This window comes from Bos grunniens, chromosome 7, assembly GCF_055505025.1.
Source record: "Bos grunniens cultivar Pamir isolate PY7600 chromosome 7, Bosgru_T2T1.0, whole genome shotgun sequence".
Classification (NCBI taxonomy): Eukaryota; Metazoa; Chordata; class Mammalia; order Artiodactyla; family Bovidae; genus Bos; species Bos grunniens.
Window position 1 is genome coordinate 15765178 of NC_141171.1, and position 24584 is coordinate 15789761.

Here is a 24584-nt window from a genome sequence, read left to right on the forward strand (position 1 = left end):
TGTGTGTTGGAAGGGAAGCAGACCTCACTCTGCATGATGACCCCCATATTCAAATGCCCGGCTGCCCCAGAGATTGTACCTGTAGCTGGTGTGGGGGGCATAGACCTCACGGGCGGGGAACTCCAGGATCTCCTTGGTGGGCCGGCCTCTGGGGTCTGGGTAGGGCTTGACATGAAGCAGCTCCGGGGAGAGGCAGAAGTGGGGGTTCTCGGGAGCCGGGGAAATGTCTATCTTGAGCTGGGCTAGGGAGGGGGAGCCAGTTTGCACCTTCCTCGGAGTCTCCAGCTGGGGTCCCCTCCCCCACACACACACTCCGAGCTCAGGTCAGGGCTCTGACTCTCCCACAATGCCCTCTGGTGGCTCCATCTTTCAGGTGCTATGGCGGGAAGTCACCCTCAACTCCCGTTGCTGCCTCCCATCTTTGATCAGCTCTGCCCACATTCCCGGTTTGACCCACTACCTGTCTTATTTATTCTGTTTCTCATCTCTGGCCCCCACTGGAAGGTCCACCCCCGAAGTCAGGGCTTTGTCTATCATGGTCACCAAGATCTGGCACAGCAGATGCGGGTTTCAGTGACTACATGAGTGACACGTCTCATGTATGGGGCACACGACGCACCGGTCACGGGACGCAGGCGTCGCAACAGGGATGTCGGGCGCCGCATGTCAGCCAGGAACTTAAAGAGGTCCTCGTCACTGAGCCGCTCAGCCTCCTGCACGAACCCGCCCCAGTGAACCAGGGCTGAGAGGTTTGGGGATCCCCGGCGATCGTGCGGCCGCAAGAGGGAAATGGGGATGTGCGTGGGGTCCCCCTCTCTCAGCCCCCTGCCCCCGCCCCCAGCCATGACACCTGCTTAAAGAAGTTGGTGACGGTTAGTGTGGCTGGGCGGAAGCCAGAGAAGCTGCAAGCGTCGTCCCCACTACTCATCCGGTCCTGGGGTCCCCGACGGCGGCGGTCGGTCCAGGTGGGTCGGCGCTCTAGTGGAGACAGTGATGGAGAGGGACAGAAATGAAGGCTGCGGGGAGCCAAGACACTGCAGACTCAGGCCTGGTACCTAGTCCGGCCAGCAGAGGGCGCCCCTTCATCACCCTAGTAGCTCCGCCCCTGGCCCGTCGGTCCCGCCTCCTCACCGCCCTCTGAGTCTGAGTCTCGGTCGGGCTGGCCAGCGCTGCTCACGATGTTGGCCAGGTGCACGGCCGTCCAGGCGAAGGGCATGCGATAGCGGCCCAGACGGGTGCAGAACTGCTCAGCCGCCAGGCGTAGCTTCTCCAGCTTCTCTTTGTTCTGGGAGGAGACCCCCGACACACCCCACCCCCCACAAGCTCAGTGTCCCAGGCCTGCTGAATCCAGGATCTGCTCTGCGGGGGTACCCCTTCAACATTCGGCCCAGCCTCCCACGCTCACCTTGGCTGTGTCCACCTCCTTCATCACCATGTAGGGCTCGCAGCACTCGCTAATGTCTCCTTGCTGCAGCACCTTCTCCAGCTGAGGGGCGGGTAAGCCCAGTAAGGTGCTGCCAGGACCCCAACCTCCCCACCTCACTCCCAACCTCTCTGACCTTCACCATCTCCCAAACATTCCACCCAGCTAGGGCTCTCGCTCCAACACCTCCCATGGCTCCCATATCCCTTGGACTGAGTGCTAGCTGTCAGCCTGCGTAACTAGCTGCCCCCACCCCACCATTTAAGCCCTGCCCCCAAAGCCAAGATTCCATTTTTCCTCCCATATTTACATCTTTATTACTTAGTATAAGCAAAGTCCACTCCAAGCACGGCTCTGGGCCTGGACTCCAATCCTGACCACTCGGGGGCTGTGGGACCTTGAGCACATTCCTTCTGGGTTTTGTGCCTCAGTTTCCCCATCTGTAAAATGGGCCCCATGGCAACCCCCACCTCCCTGGGCTGTGAGGAGCAAAGGCCAGAATCCTTGTGGAGCCTGACTGACTGGAAGCAGTGCCTGCCTTAAGGTGTCCAATTAATGTCATTAATTAATTGATCAAAAACTAATTGAACATTTTGGGAAAGGAAATTTGAGCTCACTCCTGGAAACAAAATCCCAAACCATGTGCCAATTGTTTTCCCACCCCTAATAAACTGAAAAACTCAACCAAAAAAAAAAACAAAACACCCATTTTAAATGTTTACCCACATGTGCCAGGATGCCATTTCTCCCCAGGTTGCCTACTCATGGGTGTCAGCTCAGCTGTCACCTCTCCAAGAAGCCCTTGGTGATTTCTCCCCACCTGGGTTCACTCAGAAGCTCCCTGTGGGCTCAGGCTTCCTCTTGGGCTTCCTGCATGACAGCCCTGATCACCATTCTTGGAGACATGTCTTCTTCTGTGAGAGCAGGGACCTCACCTGTGGCCTTCACCATGATCAACCCCTTGCCAGCCGCAGTCAGTATACCTTGATGACCAAGAAGATGTCAGGCGAAGGGTAGGTCACAGAGAAGATGGCAGAGCGGGCCAGGGTCGAGATGGCAGGATGGGTGACGTGGGCCCGCAGTAGCCCCTTCATGGAGTCCGAGTTCAGGTCAAAGTAGAAGTTCTCTGAGATCTAGGGGCACAAGAAACAGCTGAGCCCCCACCCCCAGGAAGACCATCACCTGCAGCAAGGAAGAGGAGCGGGTGGGAGGAAGGGGAAGAAAGGGGCTCCTACCTTCTTTTTCTCTCGTACGTCGTATAGGGCCAAGATACCAAAGATGGGCTCGATTTCAATCTCGAACCTGCAATGAGTGGGGGCTCTCTGGCAGGGGCTGACCTTGACCCTCTCATCTCCATATGCCCTCTCCCTCTGGAGGTCCAGCCCAGCCTCAGCGCACTGGGAGGGGAGGGCATCTGACTCCCACTGGGTCACAAAGAAGCACCATCTAAGGACTTGTAGGAAAGGCCTGTCCCATTTTGCAAAAGGGGAAACTGAGGTCTGTCCTCAGTTGGTGGTCCAGTGGATAAGAATCCACTTGCCAATGCAGGGAACATGGGTTCAATCCCTGGTCCAGGAAGATTCCACACACCACGGGGCAACGAAGCCCGTGCACTGCGACTATTGAGCCCACGCTCTAGAGTCCATGCTCCACAACGAGAAGCCACCGAAACGAGAAGCCTGAGCGCCACAACTGGGGAGTAGCCCCCACTCGATGCTACTAGAAAAAGCCAGGGCACAGCAACAAAGCCCAGCACAGCCAAAAAGAAAAAGAAAAAAAACTTAAAATTTGAGGCTCACCACTGCCCTGCGTGGAGCAAACCCACCCACCTCTTGGCCTCATTTTTTCTTTCTCCAGACCTTTGTGTGTGTTGTGTTCCCCACCTAGGGAGCCCCATGTGGTCATCCCAGTTACACAACTTGCATACAGCAGGCGCTCACTGTTGGTTGAATGACTGAATGAGCCTACAGAGCTGGTTCCCAGCCTGTGTGTTGGAGGCAGGCAGCCCACCACGGCCTCAGGCCAGATGGGGCCTCCCTTTCCTGCCCCCATCCAGGCAGGAACTCAGGGTAGGGAGGGGCAGGGCCGGGCTTGGGTCCAAGGCCACATCCTGTTCCGCTCCATTCCCACGCACTCTGGCTGCTCCCCAGGGCCGATGTGCAGGGGCTGTGGCGGCGAGAAGCCAGGCCCAGGGTCACCAGCGCCCCCTCTAGCCTGGGTGCCAGCTGCAGACTGGGCGAGGGCCAGACTCTGGCCTCACAAGTCACTGTGATCTTGGGCACAATGACTTCACCTCCCTAGCCTCAGTTTCTCACCCGAACCCACAACGTGATGTTGCGGTGAAGGTCAGAGGTAATACACGTGGAGGGCTTCCCTGGTGGCTCAGTGGTAAGGAATGTGCTTGCCAGTGCAGGAGACGCAGGTTTGATCTCTAGAATGGTGAGATCCCACATGCCCCGGAGCAACTAAGCCTGTGCACCACAACTACCGAGCCGAAGTGCTGCAACTACGGAAGCCTGTGTACCTAGAGCTCATGCTCTGCAAGGTGAGAAGCCACCACAAGGAGAAGCCCATGCACCGCAACTAGAGAGCAGCCCTGCCTGCCGTAACCAGAAAAGCCAGTGCAGCAACGAAGACCCAGCACAGCAAAAGTTTTTTAAAAATTAAAATAAATTAAAAATTTTTAAATAAAAAATACACACACACATAAATATACAAAGAAAAAATAAACATGGAAGGCTGAGAGCTGAGGCTGGCACTCAACTGGAACTTAGGGTTAGTGGCTTTGAATAATGAAAGAAGTCTTATTTCCCAGCCTGAAAGTCTATGGTCTCAGGGCTGCACACAGTAATGGCCCGGCTCGCATAGTGAACGCCGACTGTATGCCTCACTGTAATCCCCCCAGGGTCCCCCCTTGCGTGCCTGAAGGGAGGGACGAATCAGCACACTCACTTAAGCGACAGACACTTGACCAGGATCCTCTGTCCGAAGTGCTCTCGAGGTGGCTCTGGGCGGTTGCAACGTTCCACAGCCTCATCCTGCCAAGAGCCAAAGGGGCAGCTGGGACCCATCCTCCAGGGAGCAGCTGGAACGTGTGGCCTGAGACCAGCTCTACCCTCAGCCTGATTAAGCTTTCAGTCCCCAGCCTCTGAGCCTTTGCACATGCTGTTCCCCCAGCCTGGAATGCCCTCCTTCTCCCTTTCTCCTGGCCTGGTCAATACCTGCTCATCAGCAGGTCACAGTTTAGCTGGCACTTCCTCCAGGAAGCCTTCCTTCACCCAGAGGTATCTGACACTCCAGGTCCTCACCAGGCCCTGATGCAGTGGGCCCCATGGCTGGGACACGGAGGGCTGTGAGAGGGACAATGTGCGTGCGTGTGTGCTAAGTCGCTACACTTGTGTCCGACTCATTGCAACACCACGGACCATAGCCTTCCAGGCTCCTCTGTCCCTAGGATTCTCCAGGCAAGAATACTGGAGTGGGCTGCCATGCCCTCCTCTGGTGGGGGGCGGGGGAGGGTCTTCCTGACCCAGAGATAGAACCAGCATCTCTTAATATCTCCTGCACGGGGAGGTAGGTTCTGTACCACCAGTGTCACCTGCGAAGCCCTGAGGGACAATGACACACAGCTCATCATGGCACTACTCTGGGTTGTCATCTCCTGTAGGGAGGTCTCTTCTCCACTAGACTGAACTCAGAGGGCAGGGACTGGGTCTATCTTGTTCATGGCTGTATCCCCAGTGGCTGCTATACAACAGGCACTCACACATCCTGGTTGGATAAATAGAGGTATGTAGTAGGTACCTATTATAATGTGGTTGAACAAACATAGATGTATACAGAAAATATCTAATTAATGCTGACTAGACATACATAGTGATACATACTAGACACCCAGTAAGAACTGGTTGAATAAACATAGGGCTATACAGCAAGCACTCAGTGAATCGCTGAATTAAAACACAGATGTATATACTAGGTGCTTAATAAAAGTCAGTTGGATATATACAGATGCTCAATAAGTATTAGTTGCTCAAATGCTGTTTGATTAAATAGAAAACTATACAGTAGACATACAGTGAATATTGATGGACTAAATATGAGTATATAGTAAAAGCCCAATAAACGCTGGGTAGATAAAAATAAAGGGATATATAATAAATAATAGTCATTAAATAGAGCTGACTCATTGGAAAAGACACTGATGCTGGGGAAGATTGAGGGCAGGAGGAGAGGGGGCTACAGAGGATGGGGTGGTTGGATCACTAACTCAATAGACATGAGTTTGAGCAAATTCCAAAAGATAGTGAAGGACAGGGAAGCCTGGCGAGCTATAGTTCATGGGGTCGCAAAGAGCTGGACACGACTTAGAGACTGAACAACACAGTGAGTGCCCAATAAACACAGGCATATATAATAGGTGCTTAATGAATGCTGGTTGATTAAATGCCGTTTGTTTAAAGACTATACAGTAGGCATACAGTAAATATTGGCTGAGTAAATACAGCAGCATATAGTAAGTTCCCAATAAATGCTGCCTAGATAAATACAGAGGTATACAATATAGGAGATTCCAGTAAGAGCTACTGAATTGAAATGCAGGGTATACATTAGGCACCCAGGAAACCTCACTGGGATCATACACAGGGATACACGTCAATTGGCTGTGTACTGATCCCAGGGGCTGTGCAGTTGAGCGGGCACCCACCTCGTCGGGTGCGGGGTAGAGCGCGAGCAGGGCGCGGGGCCGGTGCTGCCGCCGCAATGCCTCATTACGCCGGTCCACGTCCTCTGGGGCCACGCGCTCCAGGAGTGAGGGTAGCAAAGAATCTGCCGCCAAGTTCCTCAGGTCGAAGATGCCAGAGGCACCACTGCTTCGTGGGGTGTCGTCCAGCGAGCCTGAGGAGTGTCGGGGGTCATCCTGCCAGTAGAGAATGGGCATGCTCAGAACCAGGGGCTAAGGTCACCATGACAAGGGTCACCTGAGGGCTTTGCTGACCTTCTTTCTAGAAACTTCTGTCTGGAGATATGATTATTATTGGTAAAAGTAGACACTCAAAAAATACCAGTTGAAAAAATTAAGGCTCAAGACTCAGCTGGCCAGTGAAGGACCTCTACTAAGCTTGCCATGCCTCAGTTTCTTCATCTGCAAAATGGGTGTCACCCTTTACTATGGTTGGGAAGGCTACTTCCCAGTCTGGGCATCACATGACCCTTGTCTGGTCAATCAGAACACAGCAAAGTCAGGTATGTCTGGGCTGGGCCAATGAGAGCCTTTGAGGACTTTGCTCACTGTTGCCAGGGAAGGGAGAGTTCTTCTCACTGGGGCTGTTACTAGCCCAGGATCTGCCAGACCTTCTAGACTCAGCTCTGGTCAGAAGCAGATTTGTTGGTGTTGAGGTGCTCAGTTGTGTCCGACTCTTTTGTGACCCCATGGACTAGAGTCCGCCAGGCTCCTCTGTCTAAGGAATTTCCCGGGCAAGAACACTGGAGTGGGTTGCCATTTCCTCCTCTAGGGCATCTTCGAGACCCAGGGATTGAACCCACACTCCTGAATTGGCAAGCAGGTTATTTATTGCTGAGCCACCGGGGAAGCCCCCAGAGGCAGATTACCCTAGTTTAAATCCCAGCTCAGCTCTGTGACCCTGGGTCTCTAACCCCAACAGCTAAGGATCTCAGTTTCCCCAACCACATTCATAAACAGCTAACACTAGAAACAATAACAGTAACTCTTCATATGATTCTTGGTAAAAGTAGGCACTCAATAAATATTGGCTGACAAAATACAGGTTCAAACCTCAGCAGGCCAATGAAAGCCCTCTATTAAGCCAGGCATGCCTTGGTTTCTTTTTTCTTTTTTTGAATTTTGGCTGCACTGGGCAGCCTGCGGGATCTCAGTTCCTTGCAACCAAGTTCTAAAACCGGGCCACAGCAGTGATAGCATCGAATCCTAACCACTAGACCGCCAAGGAACAGCCCCCTCAATTTCTCTATCTGCAAAATGGGTGTTGCCCTGCTTCACAGGATGAAAAGAGGACAAGTATAAAACATTTAGTATACACCAAGCACTTAATAGGGCTTCCCTGGTGGCTCAGATGGTAAGAATCTGCCTGCAATGCGGGAGACCTGGGTTTGATCCCTGGGTTGGGAAGATCCCCTGGAGAAGGGAATGGCTACCCACTCCAGTATCTGGCCTGAAGAATTCCATGGACAGAGGAGCCTGGCAGGCTATAGTCCATGGGGTCACAAAGAGTTGGACATGACTGGGTAACTTAAAAAAAAAAAGCAGTTCATAAATGCTGATAATTATGATTCTTAACTTTTCAGTTACAGGGCTGATACATTTCCTGTGGGGCTGGAGCGCTGTTCAGGTCATTGCCCATCACAGAGGATTGAGAGTTGAAGCCTCAGGCAGGCCGTGCACACCCCTCCACCCGCCCACCCCTATAGTGACCCCTGCCAGGGCTCCCTCACCGAGTCCTCGGGGCCGGACCTCTCATCCCCAGAAGTGTCCTGCTCAAAGACCTGGCGGGTAAGCCCCTTCTGCCTCTCCCGTTGAGTCTCCGTGGTGATGGGGTTGTACGCCGCACTCAGGTGCTGGTATCTAGGAGGATGAGAGGGTAGCAGAGATGGGGGCTCCCCAGGGCTCCCCAAGGTGCTGACTGACACACCCGCAAGGCCCCCGTGATGCCTGCAGGGCCATCCACCCCCTGGATGCGCCGCCGCGGAAGTCCAGCTACCCTTGCAGGGACAGTGGGCGCATAACCAGGAGGAGCGGCGACAGCTGCAGACAACGGGCTCCTCTGGGCTCAGACCTGGCCTCTCTACCCTGAGCTGCCCCCGAGTCAGACCCACCTCCTATGGGCAATGATCCAGTCCTCAGTGTACATTTCCACCGCAGCTCTCACCTGGGCATCCATCTTTCTGCACAAAATACAATCAGGGTAAACAAAAGCAGAGAAGCGAAAGCGTCCGTCACTTCAGTCATGGCCGACTCTTTGCAAACCCCATGGACTGTAGCCCAACAGGCTCCTCTGTGCATAGGCTTCTCCAGGCAAGAACATTGGAGTGGGTTGCCATGAGCTCTTCCAGGGGATCTTCCCAACCCAGGGATCGAACCCAGGTTTGTCACATTGCAGGCAGTTTCTTTACTGTCTGAGCCATCAAGGAGCCCCACACAGAAGCAGGATCCAGTGTTAAATCTTTCCAGTGGCCTGTCCTTCTGTCTTTTTCAGGGATATAGAGGTAAAGGCTCAGAGAGGGAAGGGGACTTGTCTAAGGTCACAGAGCCAAGCCAGAAGCTGAACTCAGGGCTCTCGGGAGCTTGGTGGGAGAGGGACTGTTGATGTGGGGTACAGAGGCAGTGTGGAGATACAGACAGGGAGGGTGTGGGGCTTGACCCACCCGTCCTCGGGGATACCGGGCTCCGTGGTGCGGCATTCCCGGGGCTGCAGCAGTAGCTCTAGGTCATCAGCTGGAAACTCAACCAGATCCCGGAGAGGCCCAGGCTCTACATCCGGCGGCCGGCTCAGAAGCACATCCTCAAAATCCAGGGGCTCAACAACTTCGGTCAGTGGGACCTGAGGTGGAGCAAAGTGGCTGTGACCCGGGCCCCGGGGTTGGGGGCTGGAGGCTGAGTGTGGGCTTGGGCTGGCCTCAGACAATCAAGAGGGCGGTGGGAGCCATGGAGGGTGTTGGAGTGGTGGGAGGGGCCCTGGAGGAGCCGCAGGGGACAGTGAGTAGGGGACAGTGAGTGACCTCAGCCACTCCACCCCCACCCCAGCTGGGCCGGGCCCCTCTTTCCAGGCAGGAAATCACACCCTGTGCCTGGAAGGGCAGGAAACTCCTGGTGGAAGGAAAGGCCTGTGGACTGTAGCAAAGAAAGAGACAATTCCTAAGGCCCTGGGGGTGAGAGAGCCCCACCTCCTCCCTTGCCGCTGCAGCCCATTCCCCAGACCTCCCTCCCCAGCATCCCCAGCTGGGTGGTCCAGTCTAGACAGCAGGAGGTGTGGGCACAGGGGAGGGGGGATGGGGGCTGAACCTCTCCCCCCTTGACCACCCACGGGGCTGCTCCCTGCAGAGGGGGACCAGCCAGCTCCCCATCACACTCACTGGGAATGGGGAATGCGACAGTGCTGGGCCAGGACTGGGACCCCCCTCCCCTGCCACAGCTGGGCCCCTCCCAGCCTCAGCTCCCCCACAGCAGGTTGGGTGGGGGAGCGCCTCCCAAACACTCACCCCCAGGGAGCTGCTGCAGCGCCGGCTGGAATGGGGAGAGCCGCTGCGTTCCCGGGACACCTGCTTCCGCACTTCGGCAGCCACTGTCCTGCGGGGACAGGAAGGGGACCATAGAGGGCGCGAAAACTTGGGCAGCGGGGTCCTGGGAACTGGGGCTTTGGGGCCCACAGATTCATGCTAGGAGAGGAAAAGCCAGGCTGTGGAAAGAAAAAAATCCGGCCACGGGCCAAGAGAACCCAGGATCCAGGATGCATAGATCTCAGCATGGGTGCCCCCAAGGCTGTGGCAGACACATCACCCCCTTTCCTCTTCCAAGCACAGATAAGGGGCACAGGGGGCTGCGGCTGGGCAGCGCCTGGGGGTCACTGACCCCCGCTCTTTCTTCTTCCCACCAGGACAGGCTCCCAGATCTGCAGAAAGGTCTCCACGTCCTCATCTAGGGGATCTCTGCCCCCCAACCCCTTATCAGGAAGGTGAGCCCCGTTCCACCCTTGCTAGACAAGTCACTCTGCCCCTGAGCCTCAGTTTCCCCATCTGGAGCTGCCCTGCCCTCACAGAGCAGTGGAGCTGAGCAGGGGGCCTGGTGTTCATACACACACCCTATCGGGGTCTAAGACTGAGGCTGACGGTGTGTAAGAGGCCAGCATGACTCCTGGAGCACAACCCAGCCACCAAGGTCAGTGCAGTGACCTTCCTGGGCCGTCTGCATCCGCACTGGCCTTCAGTCACAGCAGAGACTGAGGGTCAAGGGGCAAGACCCACAGGGGAGAGACAGCCAGCATGGGGGAAGGAGGAGGGGAAGGAGGAGAAGGAATTGGGAACAGACCCAGTAGGGGAAGGGGTTCCCCAAACTCTCAATTCCTTCAGCTGAGCTTGTAGGAAGGGACAGCCATGCAGTTATCTGGGGGAAAGTGTGCCAGGCAGAGGGAACAGTTGAGTGCCAAGGCTCTGAGGCTGGACTCTGTGCTCTGGGCCTGGAGACCCTTGCTTCCCGAGGGCTTTGTACAAATAAGACTAGGATTGTGCTGTCCCCATGAAGGCCCCGGCACTGGACCCCACACACAGTAGATGCTCAATAAATTATTTTCTTTGGCCATGCCACACTGCTTACAGGGTCTTAATTCCTCCACCAAACCCAAGCTCTTGATAGTGAAAGTGCCAAGTCTTAACCACTGGAACGCCAGGGAATTCCCATTAATGTTTTTTTTTTTTTTTTGATGGAATGAGTGAATCTTTTCTGATCCCCCTCTCAGTCCACCTTGCCTAAATCTACCGTAAGTTGAGGAAAGCCCCTTATCTTTTAGCTGTGTGGCTTTGGGCAGGTAGGATAATCTTTCTGGGCCTCAGTGTCTCTTAAAATCAAGAAAGCAACTGTGGGAGATTCAGGCCTCAATCACTCTTTTCTCATTGTTTGGAAATCTGCTTAATAGAAAGTTATGCCCAACCCTGTATACAAGACAGCAAAAGAGACACTGATGTATAGAACAGTCTTTTGGACTCTGTGGGAGAAGGAGAGGGTGGGATGATTTGGGAGAATGGCATTGAAACATGTATAATATCATATATGAAACGAGTCGCCAGTACAGGTTCGATGCACGATACTGGATGCTTGGGGCTGGTGCACTGGGACGACCCAGAGGGATGGTATGGGGAGGGAAGGGAGGAGGGTTCAGGATGGGGAACACGTGTATACCTGTGGCGGATTCATTTTGATATATGGCAAAACCAATACAATATTGTAAAGTTAAAAAATAAAATTAAATTAAAAAAAAAAGTTATGCCTGGAACTGTCTGGGGGTCCAGTGGTTAAGACTCCACATTCCCAATCCAGGTTCAATCCCTGGTTGGGGAACTAAGATCCCACATGCAGCAACTAAAGACCCTGAGTGCCACAAGTAAGACCCGGTGCAGCCAAAGAAATCAATAATAAATGTTTTTTTAAACTACTGAAACAAAAAGAAATTAAAAGTGCTAAGGATTGCAAATGTGGCCCATGTGTCATCAGTGAGATAGATGTGCGGGGTGGGCCCAGGTAAGACAGGTGTGGGTGGGGGTGGGGTCAGTTGGGAGCTTCAGCGGAGCCTGGAGGCCTCTGAATTCAAATCTGTGTGGGTCAAACAGAACTCGACCACGACCCTGATTCAACGTGGGGTCTCCGATGTGAGACGGCAGCCTCCTTCTTTCTCTGACCCTGGATTCTATTTATTTTCTGTGTCAACTATTTCTATTGGATGGGGGGTGGGAGGCGAAGAGGGAAGACTAGCTTGCAGGAATTTCAAAGGATATTAAAAATCAGGGGAAGTGAAAGTGTTAGTCGCTCAGTCATGTCCAACTCTTTGTGACCCCATGGACTGTAGCCTGTCAGGCTGCTCTTTCCATGGAATTCTCCAGGAAAGAATACTGGAGTGGGTTGCCATTTCCCTCTCCAGGGGATCTTCCTGACCCAGGGATGGAACTCAGGTCTCCTGCATTGCAGGCAGGTTCTTTTCTCTCGGAGCCACCAGAGACTTGTCCTCAAATTCCCCAAGTCCCGGCCGCTTACTCGGGAAGCCTGGGCACAGAGGGTTGGGGGTGATTTACAAAAGATGCTGGAACAGGGAACCTGTCTGTGCCCTGGGCCCAGCTGTTCTGCAGCTGCTGCTGCAAAGCAGGGAGGGGAGCGGGGGCCGAACGTCCAGCTTCATTTGGTCACTGGCCTTGGAGTGAGTGCCCCAGGGTGGGAACCCACTGAGTCCACAATGGCATGGCCACAGGAACTAGTTCACCGAGCCACAGAGCTCTGCACTTGGAGCTGGGCGAGCCTGGGTGAACGACACCTCTTCTCCAGGCCTCTGGGCTTAGTGGTATCTGTTGTTGTTTGGTCGCTAAGTCGCGTCCAACTCTTTTTCCACCCCATGGACTGTAGCCCACCAGGCTCCTCTAATCCGTGGGATTTCCCAGGCAAGAATACTGGAGTGGGTTGCCATTTCCTTCTCCAGAGGATCTTCCTGACCCAGGGATAGAACCCATGTGTCTCACATCTCCTGCGTTGGCAGGCAGATTCTTTACCACTGTGCCACCCTGGTACCCACCTCTTATCGAGCTGTTCTGAGTATAGGGCCTGGCACACAGTAAGTGCTTAATTAAGAGTTGCTGTCACCACATTGCCTCAAAGAGCATCCTGGGAAACTGGAATTTCTGACCCTGCTTTTGTAAACCAAAGGTGAGTGGGGCTCAGAGAGGGGTCGTGAGGCACCCGGGGTCACACAGCAGTGCCCAGAATGGAGCCCTGGTCAGCTGGGGGTCACAGTCCTTCAGCGTTAGGCATGCCACGACGCCCGTGACAGGGAGCAGAGCCAAGAACAGAGACTGCGGAACACCTGCCCTTTACCTGCCCCCAGAGCGGTCCCATCCGGTCTCGGCCTTCAGCACCATCTGAACCCCGACAAATCTTCAAATCTATGCTATATAGATTAACCGGGTCCATACAGAGAATCTGGAGAAGGCAATGGCAACCCATTCCAATACTCTTGCCTGCAGAATTCCACAGACAGAGGCACCTGGCGGGCTACAGTTCATGGAGTTGCAAAGAGTCAGACACAACTTAGCAACTTACACACACACAGATACCCTGCCCTCCCACCATCCTCTGTGTCTCACCAAGCACAGCCCACCCTTGTGGATGCTCAGGACCCTCACCTGGAGTCATTACCCACTCCTGTGTCTCACTCCCACATCAGATGTGCTTCGGATGTCCCCATGGACCACATTACAAAAAAGCAGGCAAAATGTTGAGCTGAACTTAGTGGGTTTTCTCAGGAACGGGTCTCAGAATTTGATTGATGAGATCAATCTTTCTAAGGTGAAAACTTGACAACCTGATGTGATTCTAAGAGGTGCTCAGAGGGGAAAGAGGAAGCAGTGGCATCACTGGAATTCGTGTGAGACTGTGGACCTCCCCCTGCTGCTGCAGCTGCTAAGTCGTCTGTGCGACCCCATAGACGGCAGCCCACCAGGCTCCCCTGTCCCTGGGATTCTCCAGGCAAGAATACTGGAGTGGGTTGCCACTGCCTTCTCCAATGCAGGAAAGTGAAAAGTGAAAGTAAAGGCGCTCAGTCGTGTCTGACTCTTAGCAACCCCATGGACTGCAGCCCACCAAGCTCCTCCGTCCATGGGATTTGCCAGGCAAGAGTACTGGAGTGGGGTGCCATTGCCTTCTCCGGGACCTCCCCCTAGGGCTGGTCAGATTAACAGAGGTCTACTCTTACAGGGAAGGAGGATGATAAAACCAGAAATAAGAATGACAATAAGCCTTGGAATTTGACATAAGTCTGCAAAAAGTGAGGGAAGAAAATGAATAAACACAAAACTATAGGGCTCTCTTGGTGGCTCAGTAAAAAAAAAAAAAACCCTCCTGCCAGTGCAGGAGATACAGGTTTAATCCCTGATCTGGGAAGATCCTACAGGCAGCGGAGCAACTAAGCCCGTGTACCACAACTACTGAGCCTGTGCTCTGCAACAAGAGAAGCCACTGCAATGAGAAGCCAGAGCACCGCAACTAGAGAGCAGCCTCTGCTCGCCACCACTAAAGTCCTCAAGCAGCAACAAAGATCCCACCGCAGCCAAAAATAAATATAAGTAAATAAATGTTTAAAATCTTAAAGAAAAAAAACCACACATAAATGGGAACTCCCTGGTGGTTCGGTGGTTAGGACTCTGCACTTACTGCAGGAGGCATGAGTTCAAGCCTTGGTCAGGGAACTAAAGATCCCACAAGCCACGTGGTGCAGCCAAAAATAAAATTCGAAAAATAAAACCATGAAGAGACTCCTCCTCATATCCCACCCTATACACACACCTCCTGGACTGGCAGAAAAATTTAAAGGCGAACAGTGAGTGCTGGCAAGGCAAATAATATGAGTGCTGGCAAAATTTAAAGGCAAATAATATGAATGCCACCAAGGATTAGGAATTCTTATCTGCTACTAGGGGAATCCCTTCGGAAAACCATCTGTAAACGAACAAGCAAAGTTGAAAACATGCCAATCCAGCAATTCCACTTTGAGGTGTAGATACTCAGGCGGAAACACATGGCCAAGAATGTTCACGGTAGCTCTGATCATGACAACCTCAAAGGGAAACAACTCACAAGTTCCTTGACTGAAGATGGAGAATACACAAGCAGAGGGAATAGTATGCGACGATGAAAAGGGATGCGTCTGACTATATGCAGCAACACAGATGAGCCCTTCTCCTGACATCTTGCTGCCACAGAGGACTTGAGATTCCATGTGGTTCCATTTATGGGATGTTCTAAACAGGCAAAACCAACTCAGAGAGACAGGGAGCCAAATTAAATGAAGAAATTATAATGCAAGTGGGGAAACGATAGTAGCAGCCACCAGCATGGTAGCTCCCTGAGGAGCAGAACCAGGTGCAGATCACCTGGGAGGGCGGCTAGAGTGGGAAGGCTCAGGAAGGTAGAGACAGCCCCTATTTTGATCCAAGTGACTTCTTCCATGGCATTTCTTTTTTTTTTTTTCAATTTTTTGGTCGCACTGCAAGGCATGTGGGATCTTAGTTCCCTGCCCAGAGATGAAACCCGTGCCTCCTGCATCGGAAGCACAGAGTTTTAACCAGTAGGCCAGCAGGGAAGTCCTGGAATTTGTTTCATAATTACTCTTTTAAACTTGGCATTTTTCTGAACGCATATCATCCATCATGGTGGCTCAAATGGTAAATCCTTCTCCAATGCAGGAGACAATTCGATGCAGGAGATGCAAGAGATGTGGATTCGATCCCTGGATCAGGAAGAACCCCTATAGAAGAAAACGGCAAGCCATTCTAGTATTCTTGCCTGGAGAATCCCACAGACAAAGGAGCCTGGTGGGCTGAAGTCCAAAGGGTTGCAAAGAGTCGGACACAACTGAGCACAAACAATATGGACAAATGTACTGTATGCGACACGTTTTTTTTTCTTTTTTTTCACTTGTATTCTTTAAAATCCAACCTGGAATGGTGACAATGACCATCACTTTTTTTTATCTGGATACATGGCTTGCAGGATCTTAGTTCCAGACCAGGGATTGAACCCATGCCACTGCAGTGGGAGCCTGGAGTCCTAACCACTGGCTCTATGAGTTTGTACTTTTAAGTCGTCCCTCCAAATCTTTGTTTTAAATGAGCCTGTTCATTAGGAACCTGGGGGACAGTCTAACATGCAGGTTCCTGTGGCATTTGTGGAATGAATGATCTCAGTGAACAAGGAGATGAATACAGGCCTAGGTCTCAGCATGTAGACACCTGGGTGTCTGCTCTGCAGACCCTGTCAGAGGATGGCCTGAGCCATGTGTTTGTGGTTCACTAGGGCCCCAGGGCTTCCCTGGTGGGGTAGAATCTGACTCATCAGTAAAGAATCCGCCTGCCATCCAGGAGACACAGGTTTGATCCCTGGGTTGGGAAGATCCCCCAGAGAAGGAAATGGCAACCCACCCCAGTATTCTTGCCTGGGAAATCCCATAGACAGAGAAGCCTGGCGGGCTACAGTCCATGGAGCGGCAAAAGAGTTAGACATGACTTAACAGCTAATGACGACAACATGGCAGCCCCAAGATCTTGTTCTGCTTTTCTTACTCTGAGCTCTACAGTATCCATCTCCCAGGGCAAAACCCAGGGCCTCTGCTTCCACTCAAGTGGAAGCCAGGACCCAAGGACACAGGGACACAGGGACTTGAGTGGCGAAGAAACAGTAATAACCTCCCCAGGCTCAGAAACACCGAAGGTCCAAGACAGAGGGACAATTCAGACACAGAGATAGCAGAACGTAAAAACCGCCCAACTGATATGCGTCCAGACACCAGGTCACAGCGTCCCTCCCCTGTTCTGAACTCTCCATGGCTCCCACCTCACCCAGGGTAAAAGTTGAACTCCTCCCCATAACCCACAAGCCCTGTACAACCCGTTCCCACAGCCCCTTTCTCACTCTGCTCCAACCTGCTATGTGCTTAGTCGCTCAGTTGTGTCTGACTCTTTGCGACCCTATAGACTGTAGCCCACCAGGGTCCTCTGTCCATGGAGATTCTCCAGGCAAGAAGACTGGAGTGGGTTGCCATGCCCTCCTCCAGAGAATCGTCCCAACCCAGGGATCAAACCCAGGTCTCCCACATTGCATGTGGATTCTTTACCATCTGAGCCACCAAGGAAGCCCAGCTGGCAGCAGATATCTATAAACACACTCCACCGGTTCCTGCCCCTGGGCCTTTGCACATGCCCTTCCCCCCACATCCGGGCATGGATCCCTCCCTCATCTCCTTCAGCTCTTTGTTTACTTGTCATCTTCTTCTCCAGGCCTTCCTGATCCTGATTCCTAGGTCTAAAGTAGTCCTCACACTCATCACCTCCCATCTCTGCCTGGTATGTCCTCATACTGCTTACCACTAACATGTAATCTACTTTATCCGGCTTCTCCTCTGTCTGCCCCATTGTATCTGCCCCCAAGGGTGGGTTCTTTTCCGGGGTGTCTCCATCACGGCAGTGCTGGACACACAGGGTGTCCCGGCCCACGCACTAACACAAGAGAACCGCTTCCCTGCCCCCAGCAGATTCTGAATGCATTGCTAGAGGTACAGACCAGAGTGGTGGGGGGAGGCGCTTCAGCCCCAGAGAGTCCGACATCCCCCTCCCCGGGCCGAGTCTCTTACAGTCTCCAGTGGCCAGGGAAACGGATTCCCCAGCGCCTGGCGCCCGTCCCCTCCCCCGTCTGCCCACCAGCTGGTTCTGTCCCCAGCCCCCACTCCTTCCATTCAATCACCCATCCATCTCCAGCGCGTCCAGGCGGTGCTAGGAGAGCCTGAAGCAGGGCTGGGGGCGGGGGGACATCCACAGCTGTCCCCTTCCCCACCCCCCACCCGCCCCAGACAACTGGGCACCGGACCCTGGCGGGGAAGAGAGCACGGGAAACTTCCCGAGGGGGTTCAAGAGCTGCCAGGAACGCCATCCCCGGCCCCAAATTCCGGCGCCTGATACATTCCCGCCCCACACCAGGCACAGATGGGACGGAAAGAGCCCCCCAACTCCCACGCCCCGGGGTTCGAGGGCCGGGAATCGGCCAGGAGCTGGTGAGGAAGCGCGGGAGCCACCTCCTCCAGGAAGGCCCCCGGACACACCCCGACGCGTCCCACCGGTTCCGAGGGCGGACCTCCGCCACCATCACGCCAGCAGCCCCGACACGACCCCCAGTCCCGACCCGCGCCGCCCTCCCTACCTCCCCATGCCTGCGCCCCCCGGGCCGGAGGAAGCGGGCTGACCGGGCGAAGACCCAAGGGGCTTGAATGAGGGACGCCCAGGCGGGGGAGGGCTGGGCCGCCCCGGGGCGGGGCTCGGACACGTGGGGGCGGCCCGGGAGGGGGCCCGACGGCCGCTCTACCTGTTGATCTTGTGCGCGAAGGCGCGGCGCTCGGCGGCCGCCATGGCGCCCCGCGCGTCCAGCCGCCGGCCTCGCCGCTGCCGCCGCGCGCACCGTCCCCGCCGTGAACGCCGCCGCCGCAGCGCCTCCCGGTTCTGGGCAGCCCGGGCTAGGCGGGGCCGGGCCGGGGGCGGGGCCCTTCCGGGTGTCCCGGGCCGCTCTGTGCTGCCCCTGCCGGCCGGAGGGGCGCGGGTCCCCCGGGCCGCCCTCGTGCCCTCGGGGCTGAGCTAGGGAAACTGAGGCTCTGAGGTGGGCAGGGGAGGAGAGACAAGAGACTGGGGCGGGGGGTCTCTGACTCCCTCCCCTGGGGATGCTCTTTCTGCCCTCTGGCTAAAATCACTATAAGCACCATAAGTATCATCTCCAGCGTTTATTAAGCAAAGCCCTGTAGTTCTCATGTGTGGGGCAGGGGGTGAACTGGGGTGGAGTCTGGGGAGACCTATCGTTTCTTCCATTTTACAGATGAGTAAGCTGAGGCACCGTAAAGAAGGCAGAAGGCCAAAGAATTGATGCCTTCGACCTATGGTGCTGGACAAGACTCCTGAAAGCCCCTTGGACAGCAAGGAGATCAAACCAGTCAATCTTAAGAGATCAACCCTAAATATTCACTGGAAGGACTGATGCTGAAGCTGAAGCTCCAGTATTTTGGTCATCTGATGCGAACAGAGGACTCATTGGAAAAGTCCCTGATGCTGGGAAAAATCGAGGACAGAAGAAGAGGGCATCAGAGGATGACATGGTTGGACAGCATAAACGATGCAATGAACATGAACTTGGGCAAACTCTGGGCGATGATAAGGGGCAGGGAGGTGGGGTGTGCTTCAGTCCATGGGGTCGCAAAGAGTTGGACACGATTGAGCGACTGAACAAAACTGAGGCACGGGCTTCCTAGGTGGCGAAGTGGTAAAGAATTCACCTGCCAGTGCAGGAGAGGCAAGAGACTGCGGGTGGGATCCCTGGGTGGGGGAAGAGCCCCTGGAGTAGAAAATGGCAATGCACTCCAGTATTCTTGCCTGGGAGAGTCCATGGACAGAGGAGCCTGGCTGGCTACAGTCTATAGCGTCGCAAAGAGTTGGACATGACTGAAGTGACTTAGCACAGCACAGGCTGTGGTGAGAGAGGCAGAGGGGTCCAGCCAGGTTCCGAGGCGCCTGCTAAGGGATGTGACACCGGACCTGGTGGTGGGATCTGCGAGAGCCAGTTGGGGAGGCTGTGCCATGGGGCCGCCTCCGGTGGAAGGAGGATGTGGGGATGTCTTGGCCAATATGTGGTCTCAGATCTCTCCCCAATGGTTCCTGTCTCGGTCCCACTGCAGCAGTCTTAGAGGAATTCTCCAGCCCTCGTTTACCATCTGCATATCCAGCTTCTTGCTCACCTCTCCGCCTTTGCATGCACAGGGGCCTCCTTCTGAAGGCCCTTCTAGCCCTGGTCAGAAAATGTCCTAGGTAGAATTGGGGACTGAATCAGACTAGGGATGAGCTGTACCTTGGGGGCCTTTGCACGTACTGTTTCCAGTCCTGTGTATGAAACTGAAAGTCACTCAGTCCGACTCTTTGCGACCCCATGGACTATATAGTCCATGGAATTCTTCAGGCCAGAGTACTGGAGTGGGTAGCCTTTTCCTTCTCCAGGGGATCTTCCCAACCCAAAGATTGTACCAGGGTCTCCTGCCTTGCAGGTGAATTCCTTACCAACTGAGCTACCAGGGAAGCCCATTCCTGCGAATGGGTGCTGGCAATAGCCCTTCCCTTTTACAGATGAGGCCCAAAGAAACAGGCAGAGGATGAAATGGTTACATAGCATCACCAATTCAATGGACATGAATTTGAGCCAACTACAGGAGATAGTGGAGGAAAGAGGAGCCTCTCGTGGTGCAGTCCATGGGGTCGCAAAGAGTTGGACACAACTTAGTGATTGGACAACCAGAGAAACAGTGATTTGCCCCAGTTGCCCAGTGGATCAGTGTCAGATCCTGAGCCCACAGGAGGGGGGCCTGGATGGTGGGGGAACACTGTAGCCCTGCCATGTAGCCCCAGGCTCCTGAGGGCACAGCCTGGCTTGTGGTGTGTGCACAAGCGTGTCAGCAGCCCACACACCTGCCCCAGTTGTCCAGCCACTGTGGGTTGGGAGGCGCCGGGTGTAACCCCACCCATCACTCCCTGCCTCACCGCACCCTCAACACAACCTGCAGTCTGGCAGGCTAAAGTCCCCGCCTTGCCTTCAGGCTGCTGGGAGCTGCTGGGCTGGAAGCAGGAAGGTGAGCAAAGACTGGCAGTTTTCTCCACTCCTCTCTGCCTCTTCCCAGCCCAGGCCTCATCCTACCTGGTCCCCCGCTCCTGCCCTCACGCCTCCATGGTCAGAAGGAGCCGGTGAACCCTGGAATCAGGTCCCTCCTCTGCTTAGAATCTCCTTCATGGCTCCCACTTCATTCAGAGTAAAAGCCAAAGTCCTCGCTGTGGCCCACAAAGGCTCTGGCTCTGATCGCAACATCAGCCTGCCCTTCCCTCCTCCCACTGTCTCCCATAATCACGCCACCCCGGCTGCCTACCTTCTCCACCTGGCTCTAAGCTTTAGGGCGCAGCTCTCTTTCAGGGCTTTTGTATGTGCTGTTTCCCTCCGCACAAGTGGGTGCTGTCACATACCCCTTGTACAGATGAGGAGACTATTTCACCGAGTGAATCATTTTCAGATCTGTCCTTCCAGATCTGTGGCCCAGGGAGCCTGACTCCTAAGTGCTTTTCTCTGAATACCAGTTGAGGGACTTCCCTGGCGGTCCAGTGGCTAAGACTCCACATTTCCAATGCAGGGGGTCTGGATTCAATCTCTGGTCAGGGAACTGGTCCCACATGCCGCAACTGAGAGTTCACATGAGGCAACTAAAGATCCTGCATTCTACAACGACCCACTCCAGTATTCTTGAGTTTCCCTTGTGGCTCAGCAGGTAAAGAATATGCCTGCAATGTGGGAGACCTGGGTTTGATTCCTGGGTTGGGAAGATCCCAGGAGAAGGGAAAGGCTACCCACTCCAGTATTCTGGCCTGAAGAACTCCATAAACTGTGTATAGTCCATGGGGCTGCAAAGAGTCGGACACGACTGAGCAACTTACGTTTTCCCCTTTCTACGACTAAAGAGCCTGCAACAAAGACTGAAGATCCAGTGTGCTGCAGCTGAGACCCAGCGCAGCCAAATAAATAAATAAATATTTTTTAAAAAAGATAAATACCAGTCAGGTTCTAATCCAGCTCACACTGTGTGACCCACGATAAATCTCTCAACCACTCAGCCTCTGTTTCCTTGTCTGCTCTGTGAGGGTTGTGGTCAGTACTAAGCTCCAGGCCCTTGTAGGAGTTGATTCCACGCAGGGGCCAGATGGGACAATGAATCCTGCCTTAGCAAAACCAGATAACAGATTGGGACTGAAAGCCACGATCTTTTAACTGAGATCACACACCTGGTCTCAGGACTTAAAGAACTTCAGGTTCTCACTGCCTCCTCGCAGAAAGAATTCAGTGAGAGACAAAGTGATAGGTAAGAAGTGGGTTTATTTAGAGAGAAACACAGTCCACAGAGTAGGAGCCATCTCAGAAGGCAAGACCGGGACCAGGGGATGGGGTTGTCAGTTTTTAGAGGGGTGGATAATTTCATAGGCTAATAAGCAGGAGGAGCATCTAGCTACTTGGGGGAAGGAGGTGGGAATTTCCAGGAAGCAGGCCACCACCCACTTTTTGACCCTGATGGTCGGTCTTGGAACTGTCATGGCACCTGGGGTGTGTCATTTAGCTTACTGTTGTGTTACAGTGAGCGTGTACTGAGGCTCAGTGTCTAGTGGAAGTTGACTCGTGCACCATCTTGGACTTGTGTGTTTAGTTGCTCAGGCATGTCCAACTCTTTGCAACCTTTTCAACTGTAGCCCACCAGGCTCCTCTGTCCATGGGATTTTTGAGGCAAGAATAATAGAATGGGTTGCCATTACCTTGTCCAGGGGATCTTCCTAACCCAGGGATTGAACCTGAATCTCCTGCATCTCTTCTTATGTCGCAAGTGGATTCTTTACCCACTGAATCATTAGGGAAGCCCCAGATCCCTCCAATAAAGGCCTTGCCCCAGCAACCTGCCCACCCCATGCCAACCAGATCTGATTGGCAAGGCGGGTCCTCTTCAAGGTACCACCAGGCTGGACTGGACCCTCGCAGCTGCTCAAACAGGGGCCAGGCTTCACTGGTACTCCAGTGGTTAAGAATCCTCTTTGCAATGCAAGGGACACAGGTTTGATCCCTGATTCGGGAAGATCTCACATGCCGTGGAGAAACCAAACCCATGTGCCACAACTAATGAGCCCACGCTCCGGAGCCCATGTACCATGACTACTGAAGCCTGCGTGCCCTAGAGCCCGTGTTCCGCAACAAGTGAAGCCACCACAGCTGGAGAGTAGCCCGCACTCACCACCACCAGAGAAAGCCCACATGCAGCAGCAGAGACTTAGCACAGCCAAAACTAAAATAAATATTAAAAAAAAAATACTGAGGCCAAGCTTGGTGGGGACTTCAGCCTCCTCTGGCTGATGCTGGGGAACAGATAGTGGGGTCTGATGGTGCCAACCTGCAGACCTGGGAGGAGGGACCGCACTGGCCCAGGTGGGAGATGCCTGGGCTGAGTTGAGGAGGGGCTGTGGAGATGGCCCAGAAGTGGGTAGGCTCTGAGCAGACTGACTTGCAGGCAAATTGAATGTTTATGTGAGAGACGGAGTGAAACTGAAGACCAGCTGTCTTCACCCTGCTTCCCAATGCTATTCCCTCCACCTGGGATGCTGTTCCACCCACACCTTGTCTGTTTGATCCCTTCTTCATCCCTTGAGTCTCAGTGAGGACATCCCTGCCCCCACGGTTGCCTATGCCTCCCCCGTCATGGCCCCGATCACAGTGTGTTTCACTGTCCTGTGTTGAGGTGAAGTGAAGTGAAAGTCGCTCAGTTGTGTCCGACTCTTTGCGACCCCATGAACTGTACAGTCCATGGAATTCTCCAGGCCAGAATACTGGAGTGGGTAGCCTATCCCTTCTCCAGTGGATCTTCCTGACCCAGGAATCTAACCGGGGTCTCCTGCAGTACAGGCAGATTCTTTACCAACTGAGCTATCAGGGAAGCCCTGTCCTGCGTTATCCATGCCTGAAGCGGAGACATCACTTTTCCAACAAAGGTCTGTAGAGTCAAAACTGTGGTTTTCTCAGTAGCCATGTACAGATGTGAGAGTTGAACCAAAAAGAATGTTGAGCACCAAAGAACTGATGTTTTTGAATTGTGGTGCTGGAGAAGATTTGAGAATCGCTTGGACAGCAAGGAGATCGAAACAGTCAATCCTAAAGGAAATCAACCTTAAATATTCATTGGAAGGACTGATGCTTAAGTTGAAGCTCCAATACTTTGGCCACCTGTTGCGAAGAGCCGACTCATTGGAAAAGACCCTGATGCTGGGAAGGATTGGGGACAGGAGGAGAAGGGGACGACAGAGGACGAGATGGTTGGATGGCATCACCGACTCAATGAACGTGAGTTTAAGCAAGCTCTGGGAGATAGTGAGGAGCCTGGTGTGCCGCAGTCCATGGGGTTGCAAAGAGTCAAACACAACTTAGCGACCGAACAACAACAAAATTCATGTCTGAGTTCCCTAGCACCTGGTACACAGTCAGCGCTCCATAAATATTTGTCTTTCTTCTGTTCTCTTGATCTGCTGCTCAATGCCTGTTCCAGGACCTCGCTATTTGAATCATTGTAGCGTTGTTTTGTAATACGTTTGCTTCTATCTTTGTCAGGGTCAAAACCAGCTGCCTCCAGACCATTGCACACGCTGTACCCTCTGCCTGGAACACTATTTCCCCTAATCTTTACCTGAAAGAACTTCAAACCATTCTTTAGGTCTCCTTGATCACCTCCCTCCCCTGCCCAAGTTGGGTCAGGGCCTCCTCAGCGCCCCCCGCCCCTTGCTTCTAGCCCCTTACTTTCCCCCTCACAGCCCTGATGACTCTTGGTTGTAACTGCCTGATTCCACGGTATCTGTTTCTCCTCCTTAAGTGTCAGTTTTGTAAAAGCAAGGACTTCTCTCTACCTTATTCACTGCTGTGTCCTGAGTGCTTAGCTCGTGGCTGGACATACCGTAGGTGCTGTATAAGAGAATGAATGAGACAGAGTGGTACAGGATCCAGTGGCCAGAGGACTTTGATGCCTCCTTGCCGCCTGGTGCCTACTCTTTCAGTGTGGTGGGAGAAAGCAGCCTGATGGCAGGGGGTTCAATTCCTTTTTTCATCTTAAGTTTTTACTTAGTTATTTATTCTTGGCTGCGCTGGGTGTTCGTTGCTGCACACGTGCTTGCTCTAGTTGCCGTGTGCTGCCTTCCCGTTGCGGAGGCTTCTCTTGTTGCAGTTCCCGGGCTCTAGAGCACAGGCTCAGTAGTTGTGTTACTGGGGCTTAGTTGCCTTGTGGCATGA

At 53.7% G+C, this 24584-nt stretch overlaps 1 protein-coding gene across 9 annotated transcripts in view; it reads right to left on the minus strand.

The window, feature by feature from the left end:
• DOCK6 (dedicator of cytokinesis 6) overlaps positions 1-18222 on the minus strand; it is a 47588-nt gene extending 29366 nt beyond the window's left edge. For 5 of the 9 annotated variants that reach the window (XM_086409391.1, XM_086409390.1, XM_086409389.1 and 2 more), the window contains exons 1-14: positions 18066-18221; positions 9662-9749; positions 8828-9003; positions 8279-8347; positions 7898-8027; positions 6132-6344; positions 4376-4461; positions 2659-2725; positions 2407-2556; positions 1406-1486; positions 1132-1285; positions 851-978; positions 620-713; positions 80-242 (exon numbers count right to left, since the gene is read on the minus strand). In XM_086409391.1, coding sequence (XP_086265517.1) covers positions 80-242; positions 620-713; positions 851-978; positions 1132-1285; positions 1406-1486; positions 2407-2556; positions 2659-2725; positions 4376-4461; positions 6132-6344; positions 7898-8027; positions 8279-8347; positions 8828-9003; positions 9662-9749; positions 18066-18109 — 1643 coding nt within the window. In that variant the 5' untranslated portion in view covers positions 18110-18221. Of the gene's footprint in view, positions 1-79; positions 243-619; positions 714-850; positions 979-1131; positions 1286-1405; positions 1487-2406; positions 2557-2658; positions 2726-4375; positions 4462-6131; positions 6345-7897; positions 8028-8278; positions 8348-8827; positions 9004-9661; positions 9750-17903; positions 17985-18065 lie in introns of those variants that run through there. The other 4 variants (XR_015166697.1, XR_015166698.1, XR_015166699.1 and 1 more) reach the window with 2 other exon arrangements.
• Positions 18223-24584: the final 6362 nt, after the last annotated feature.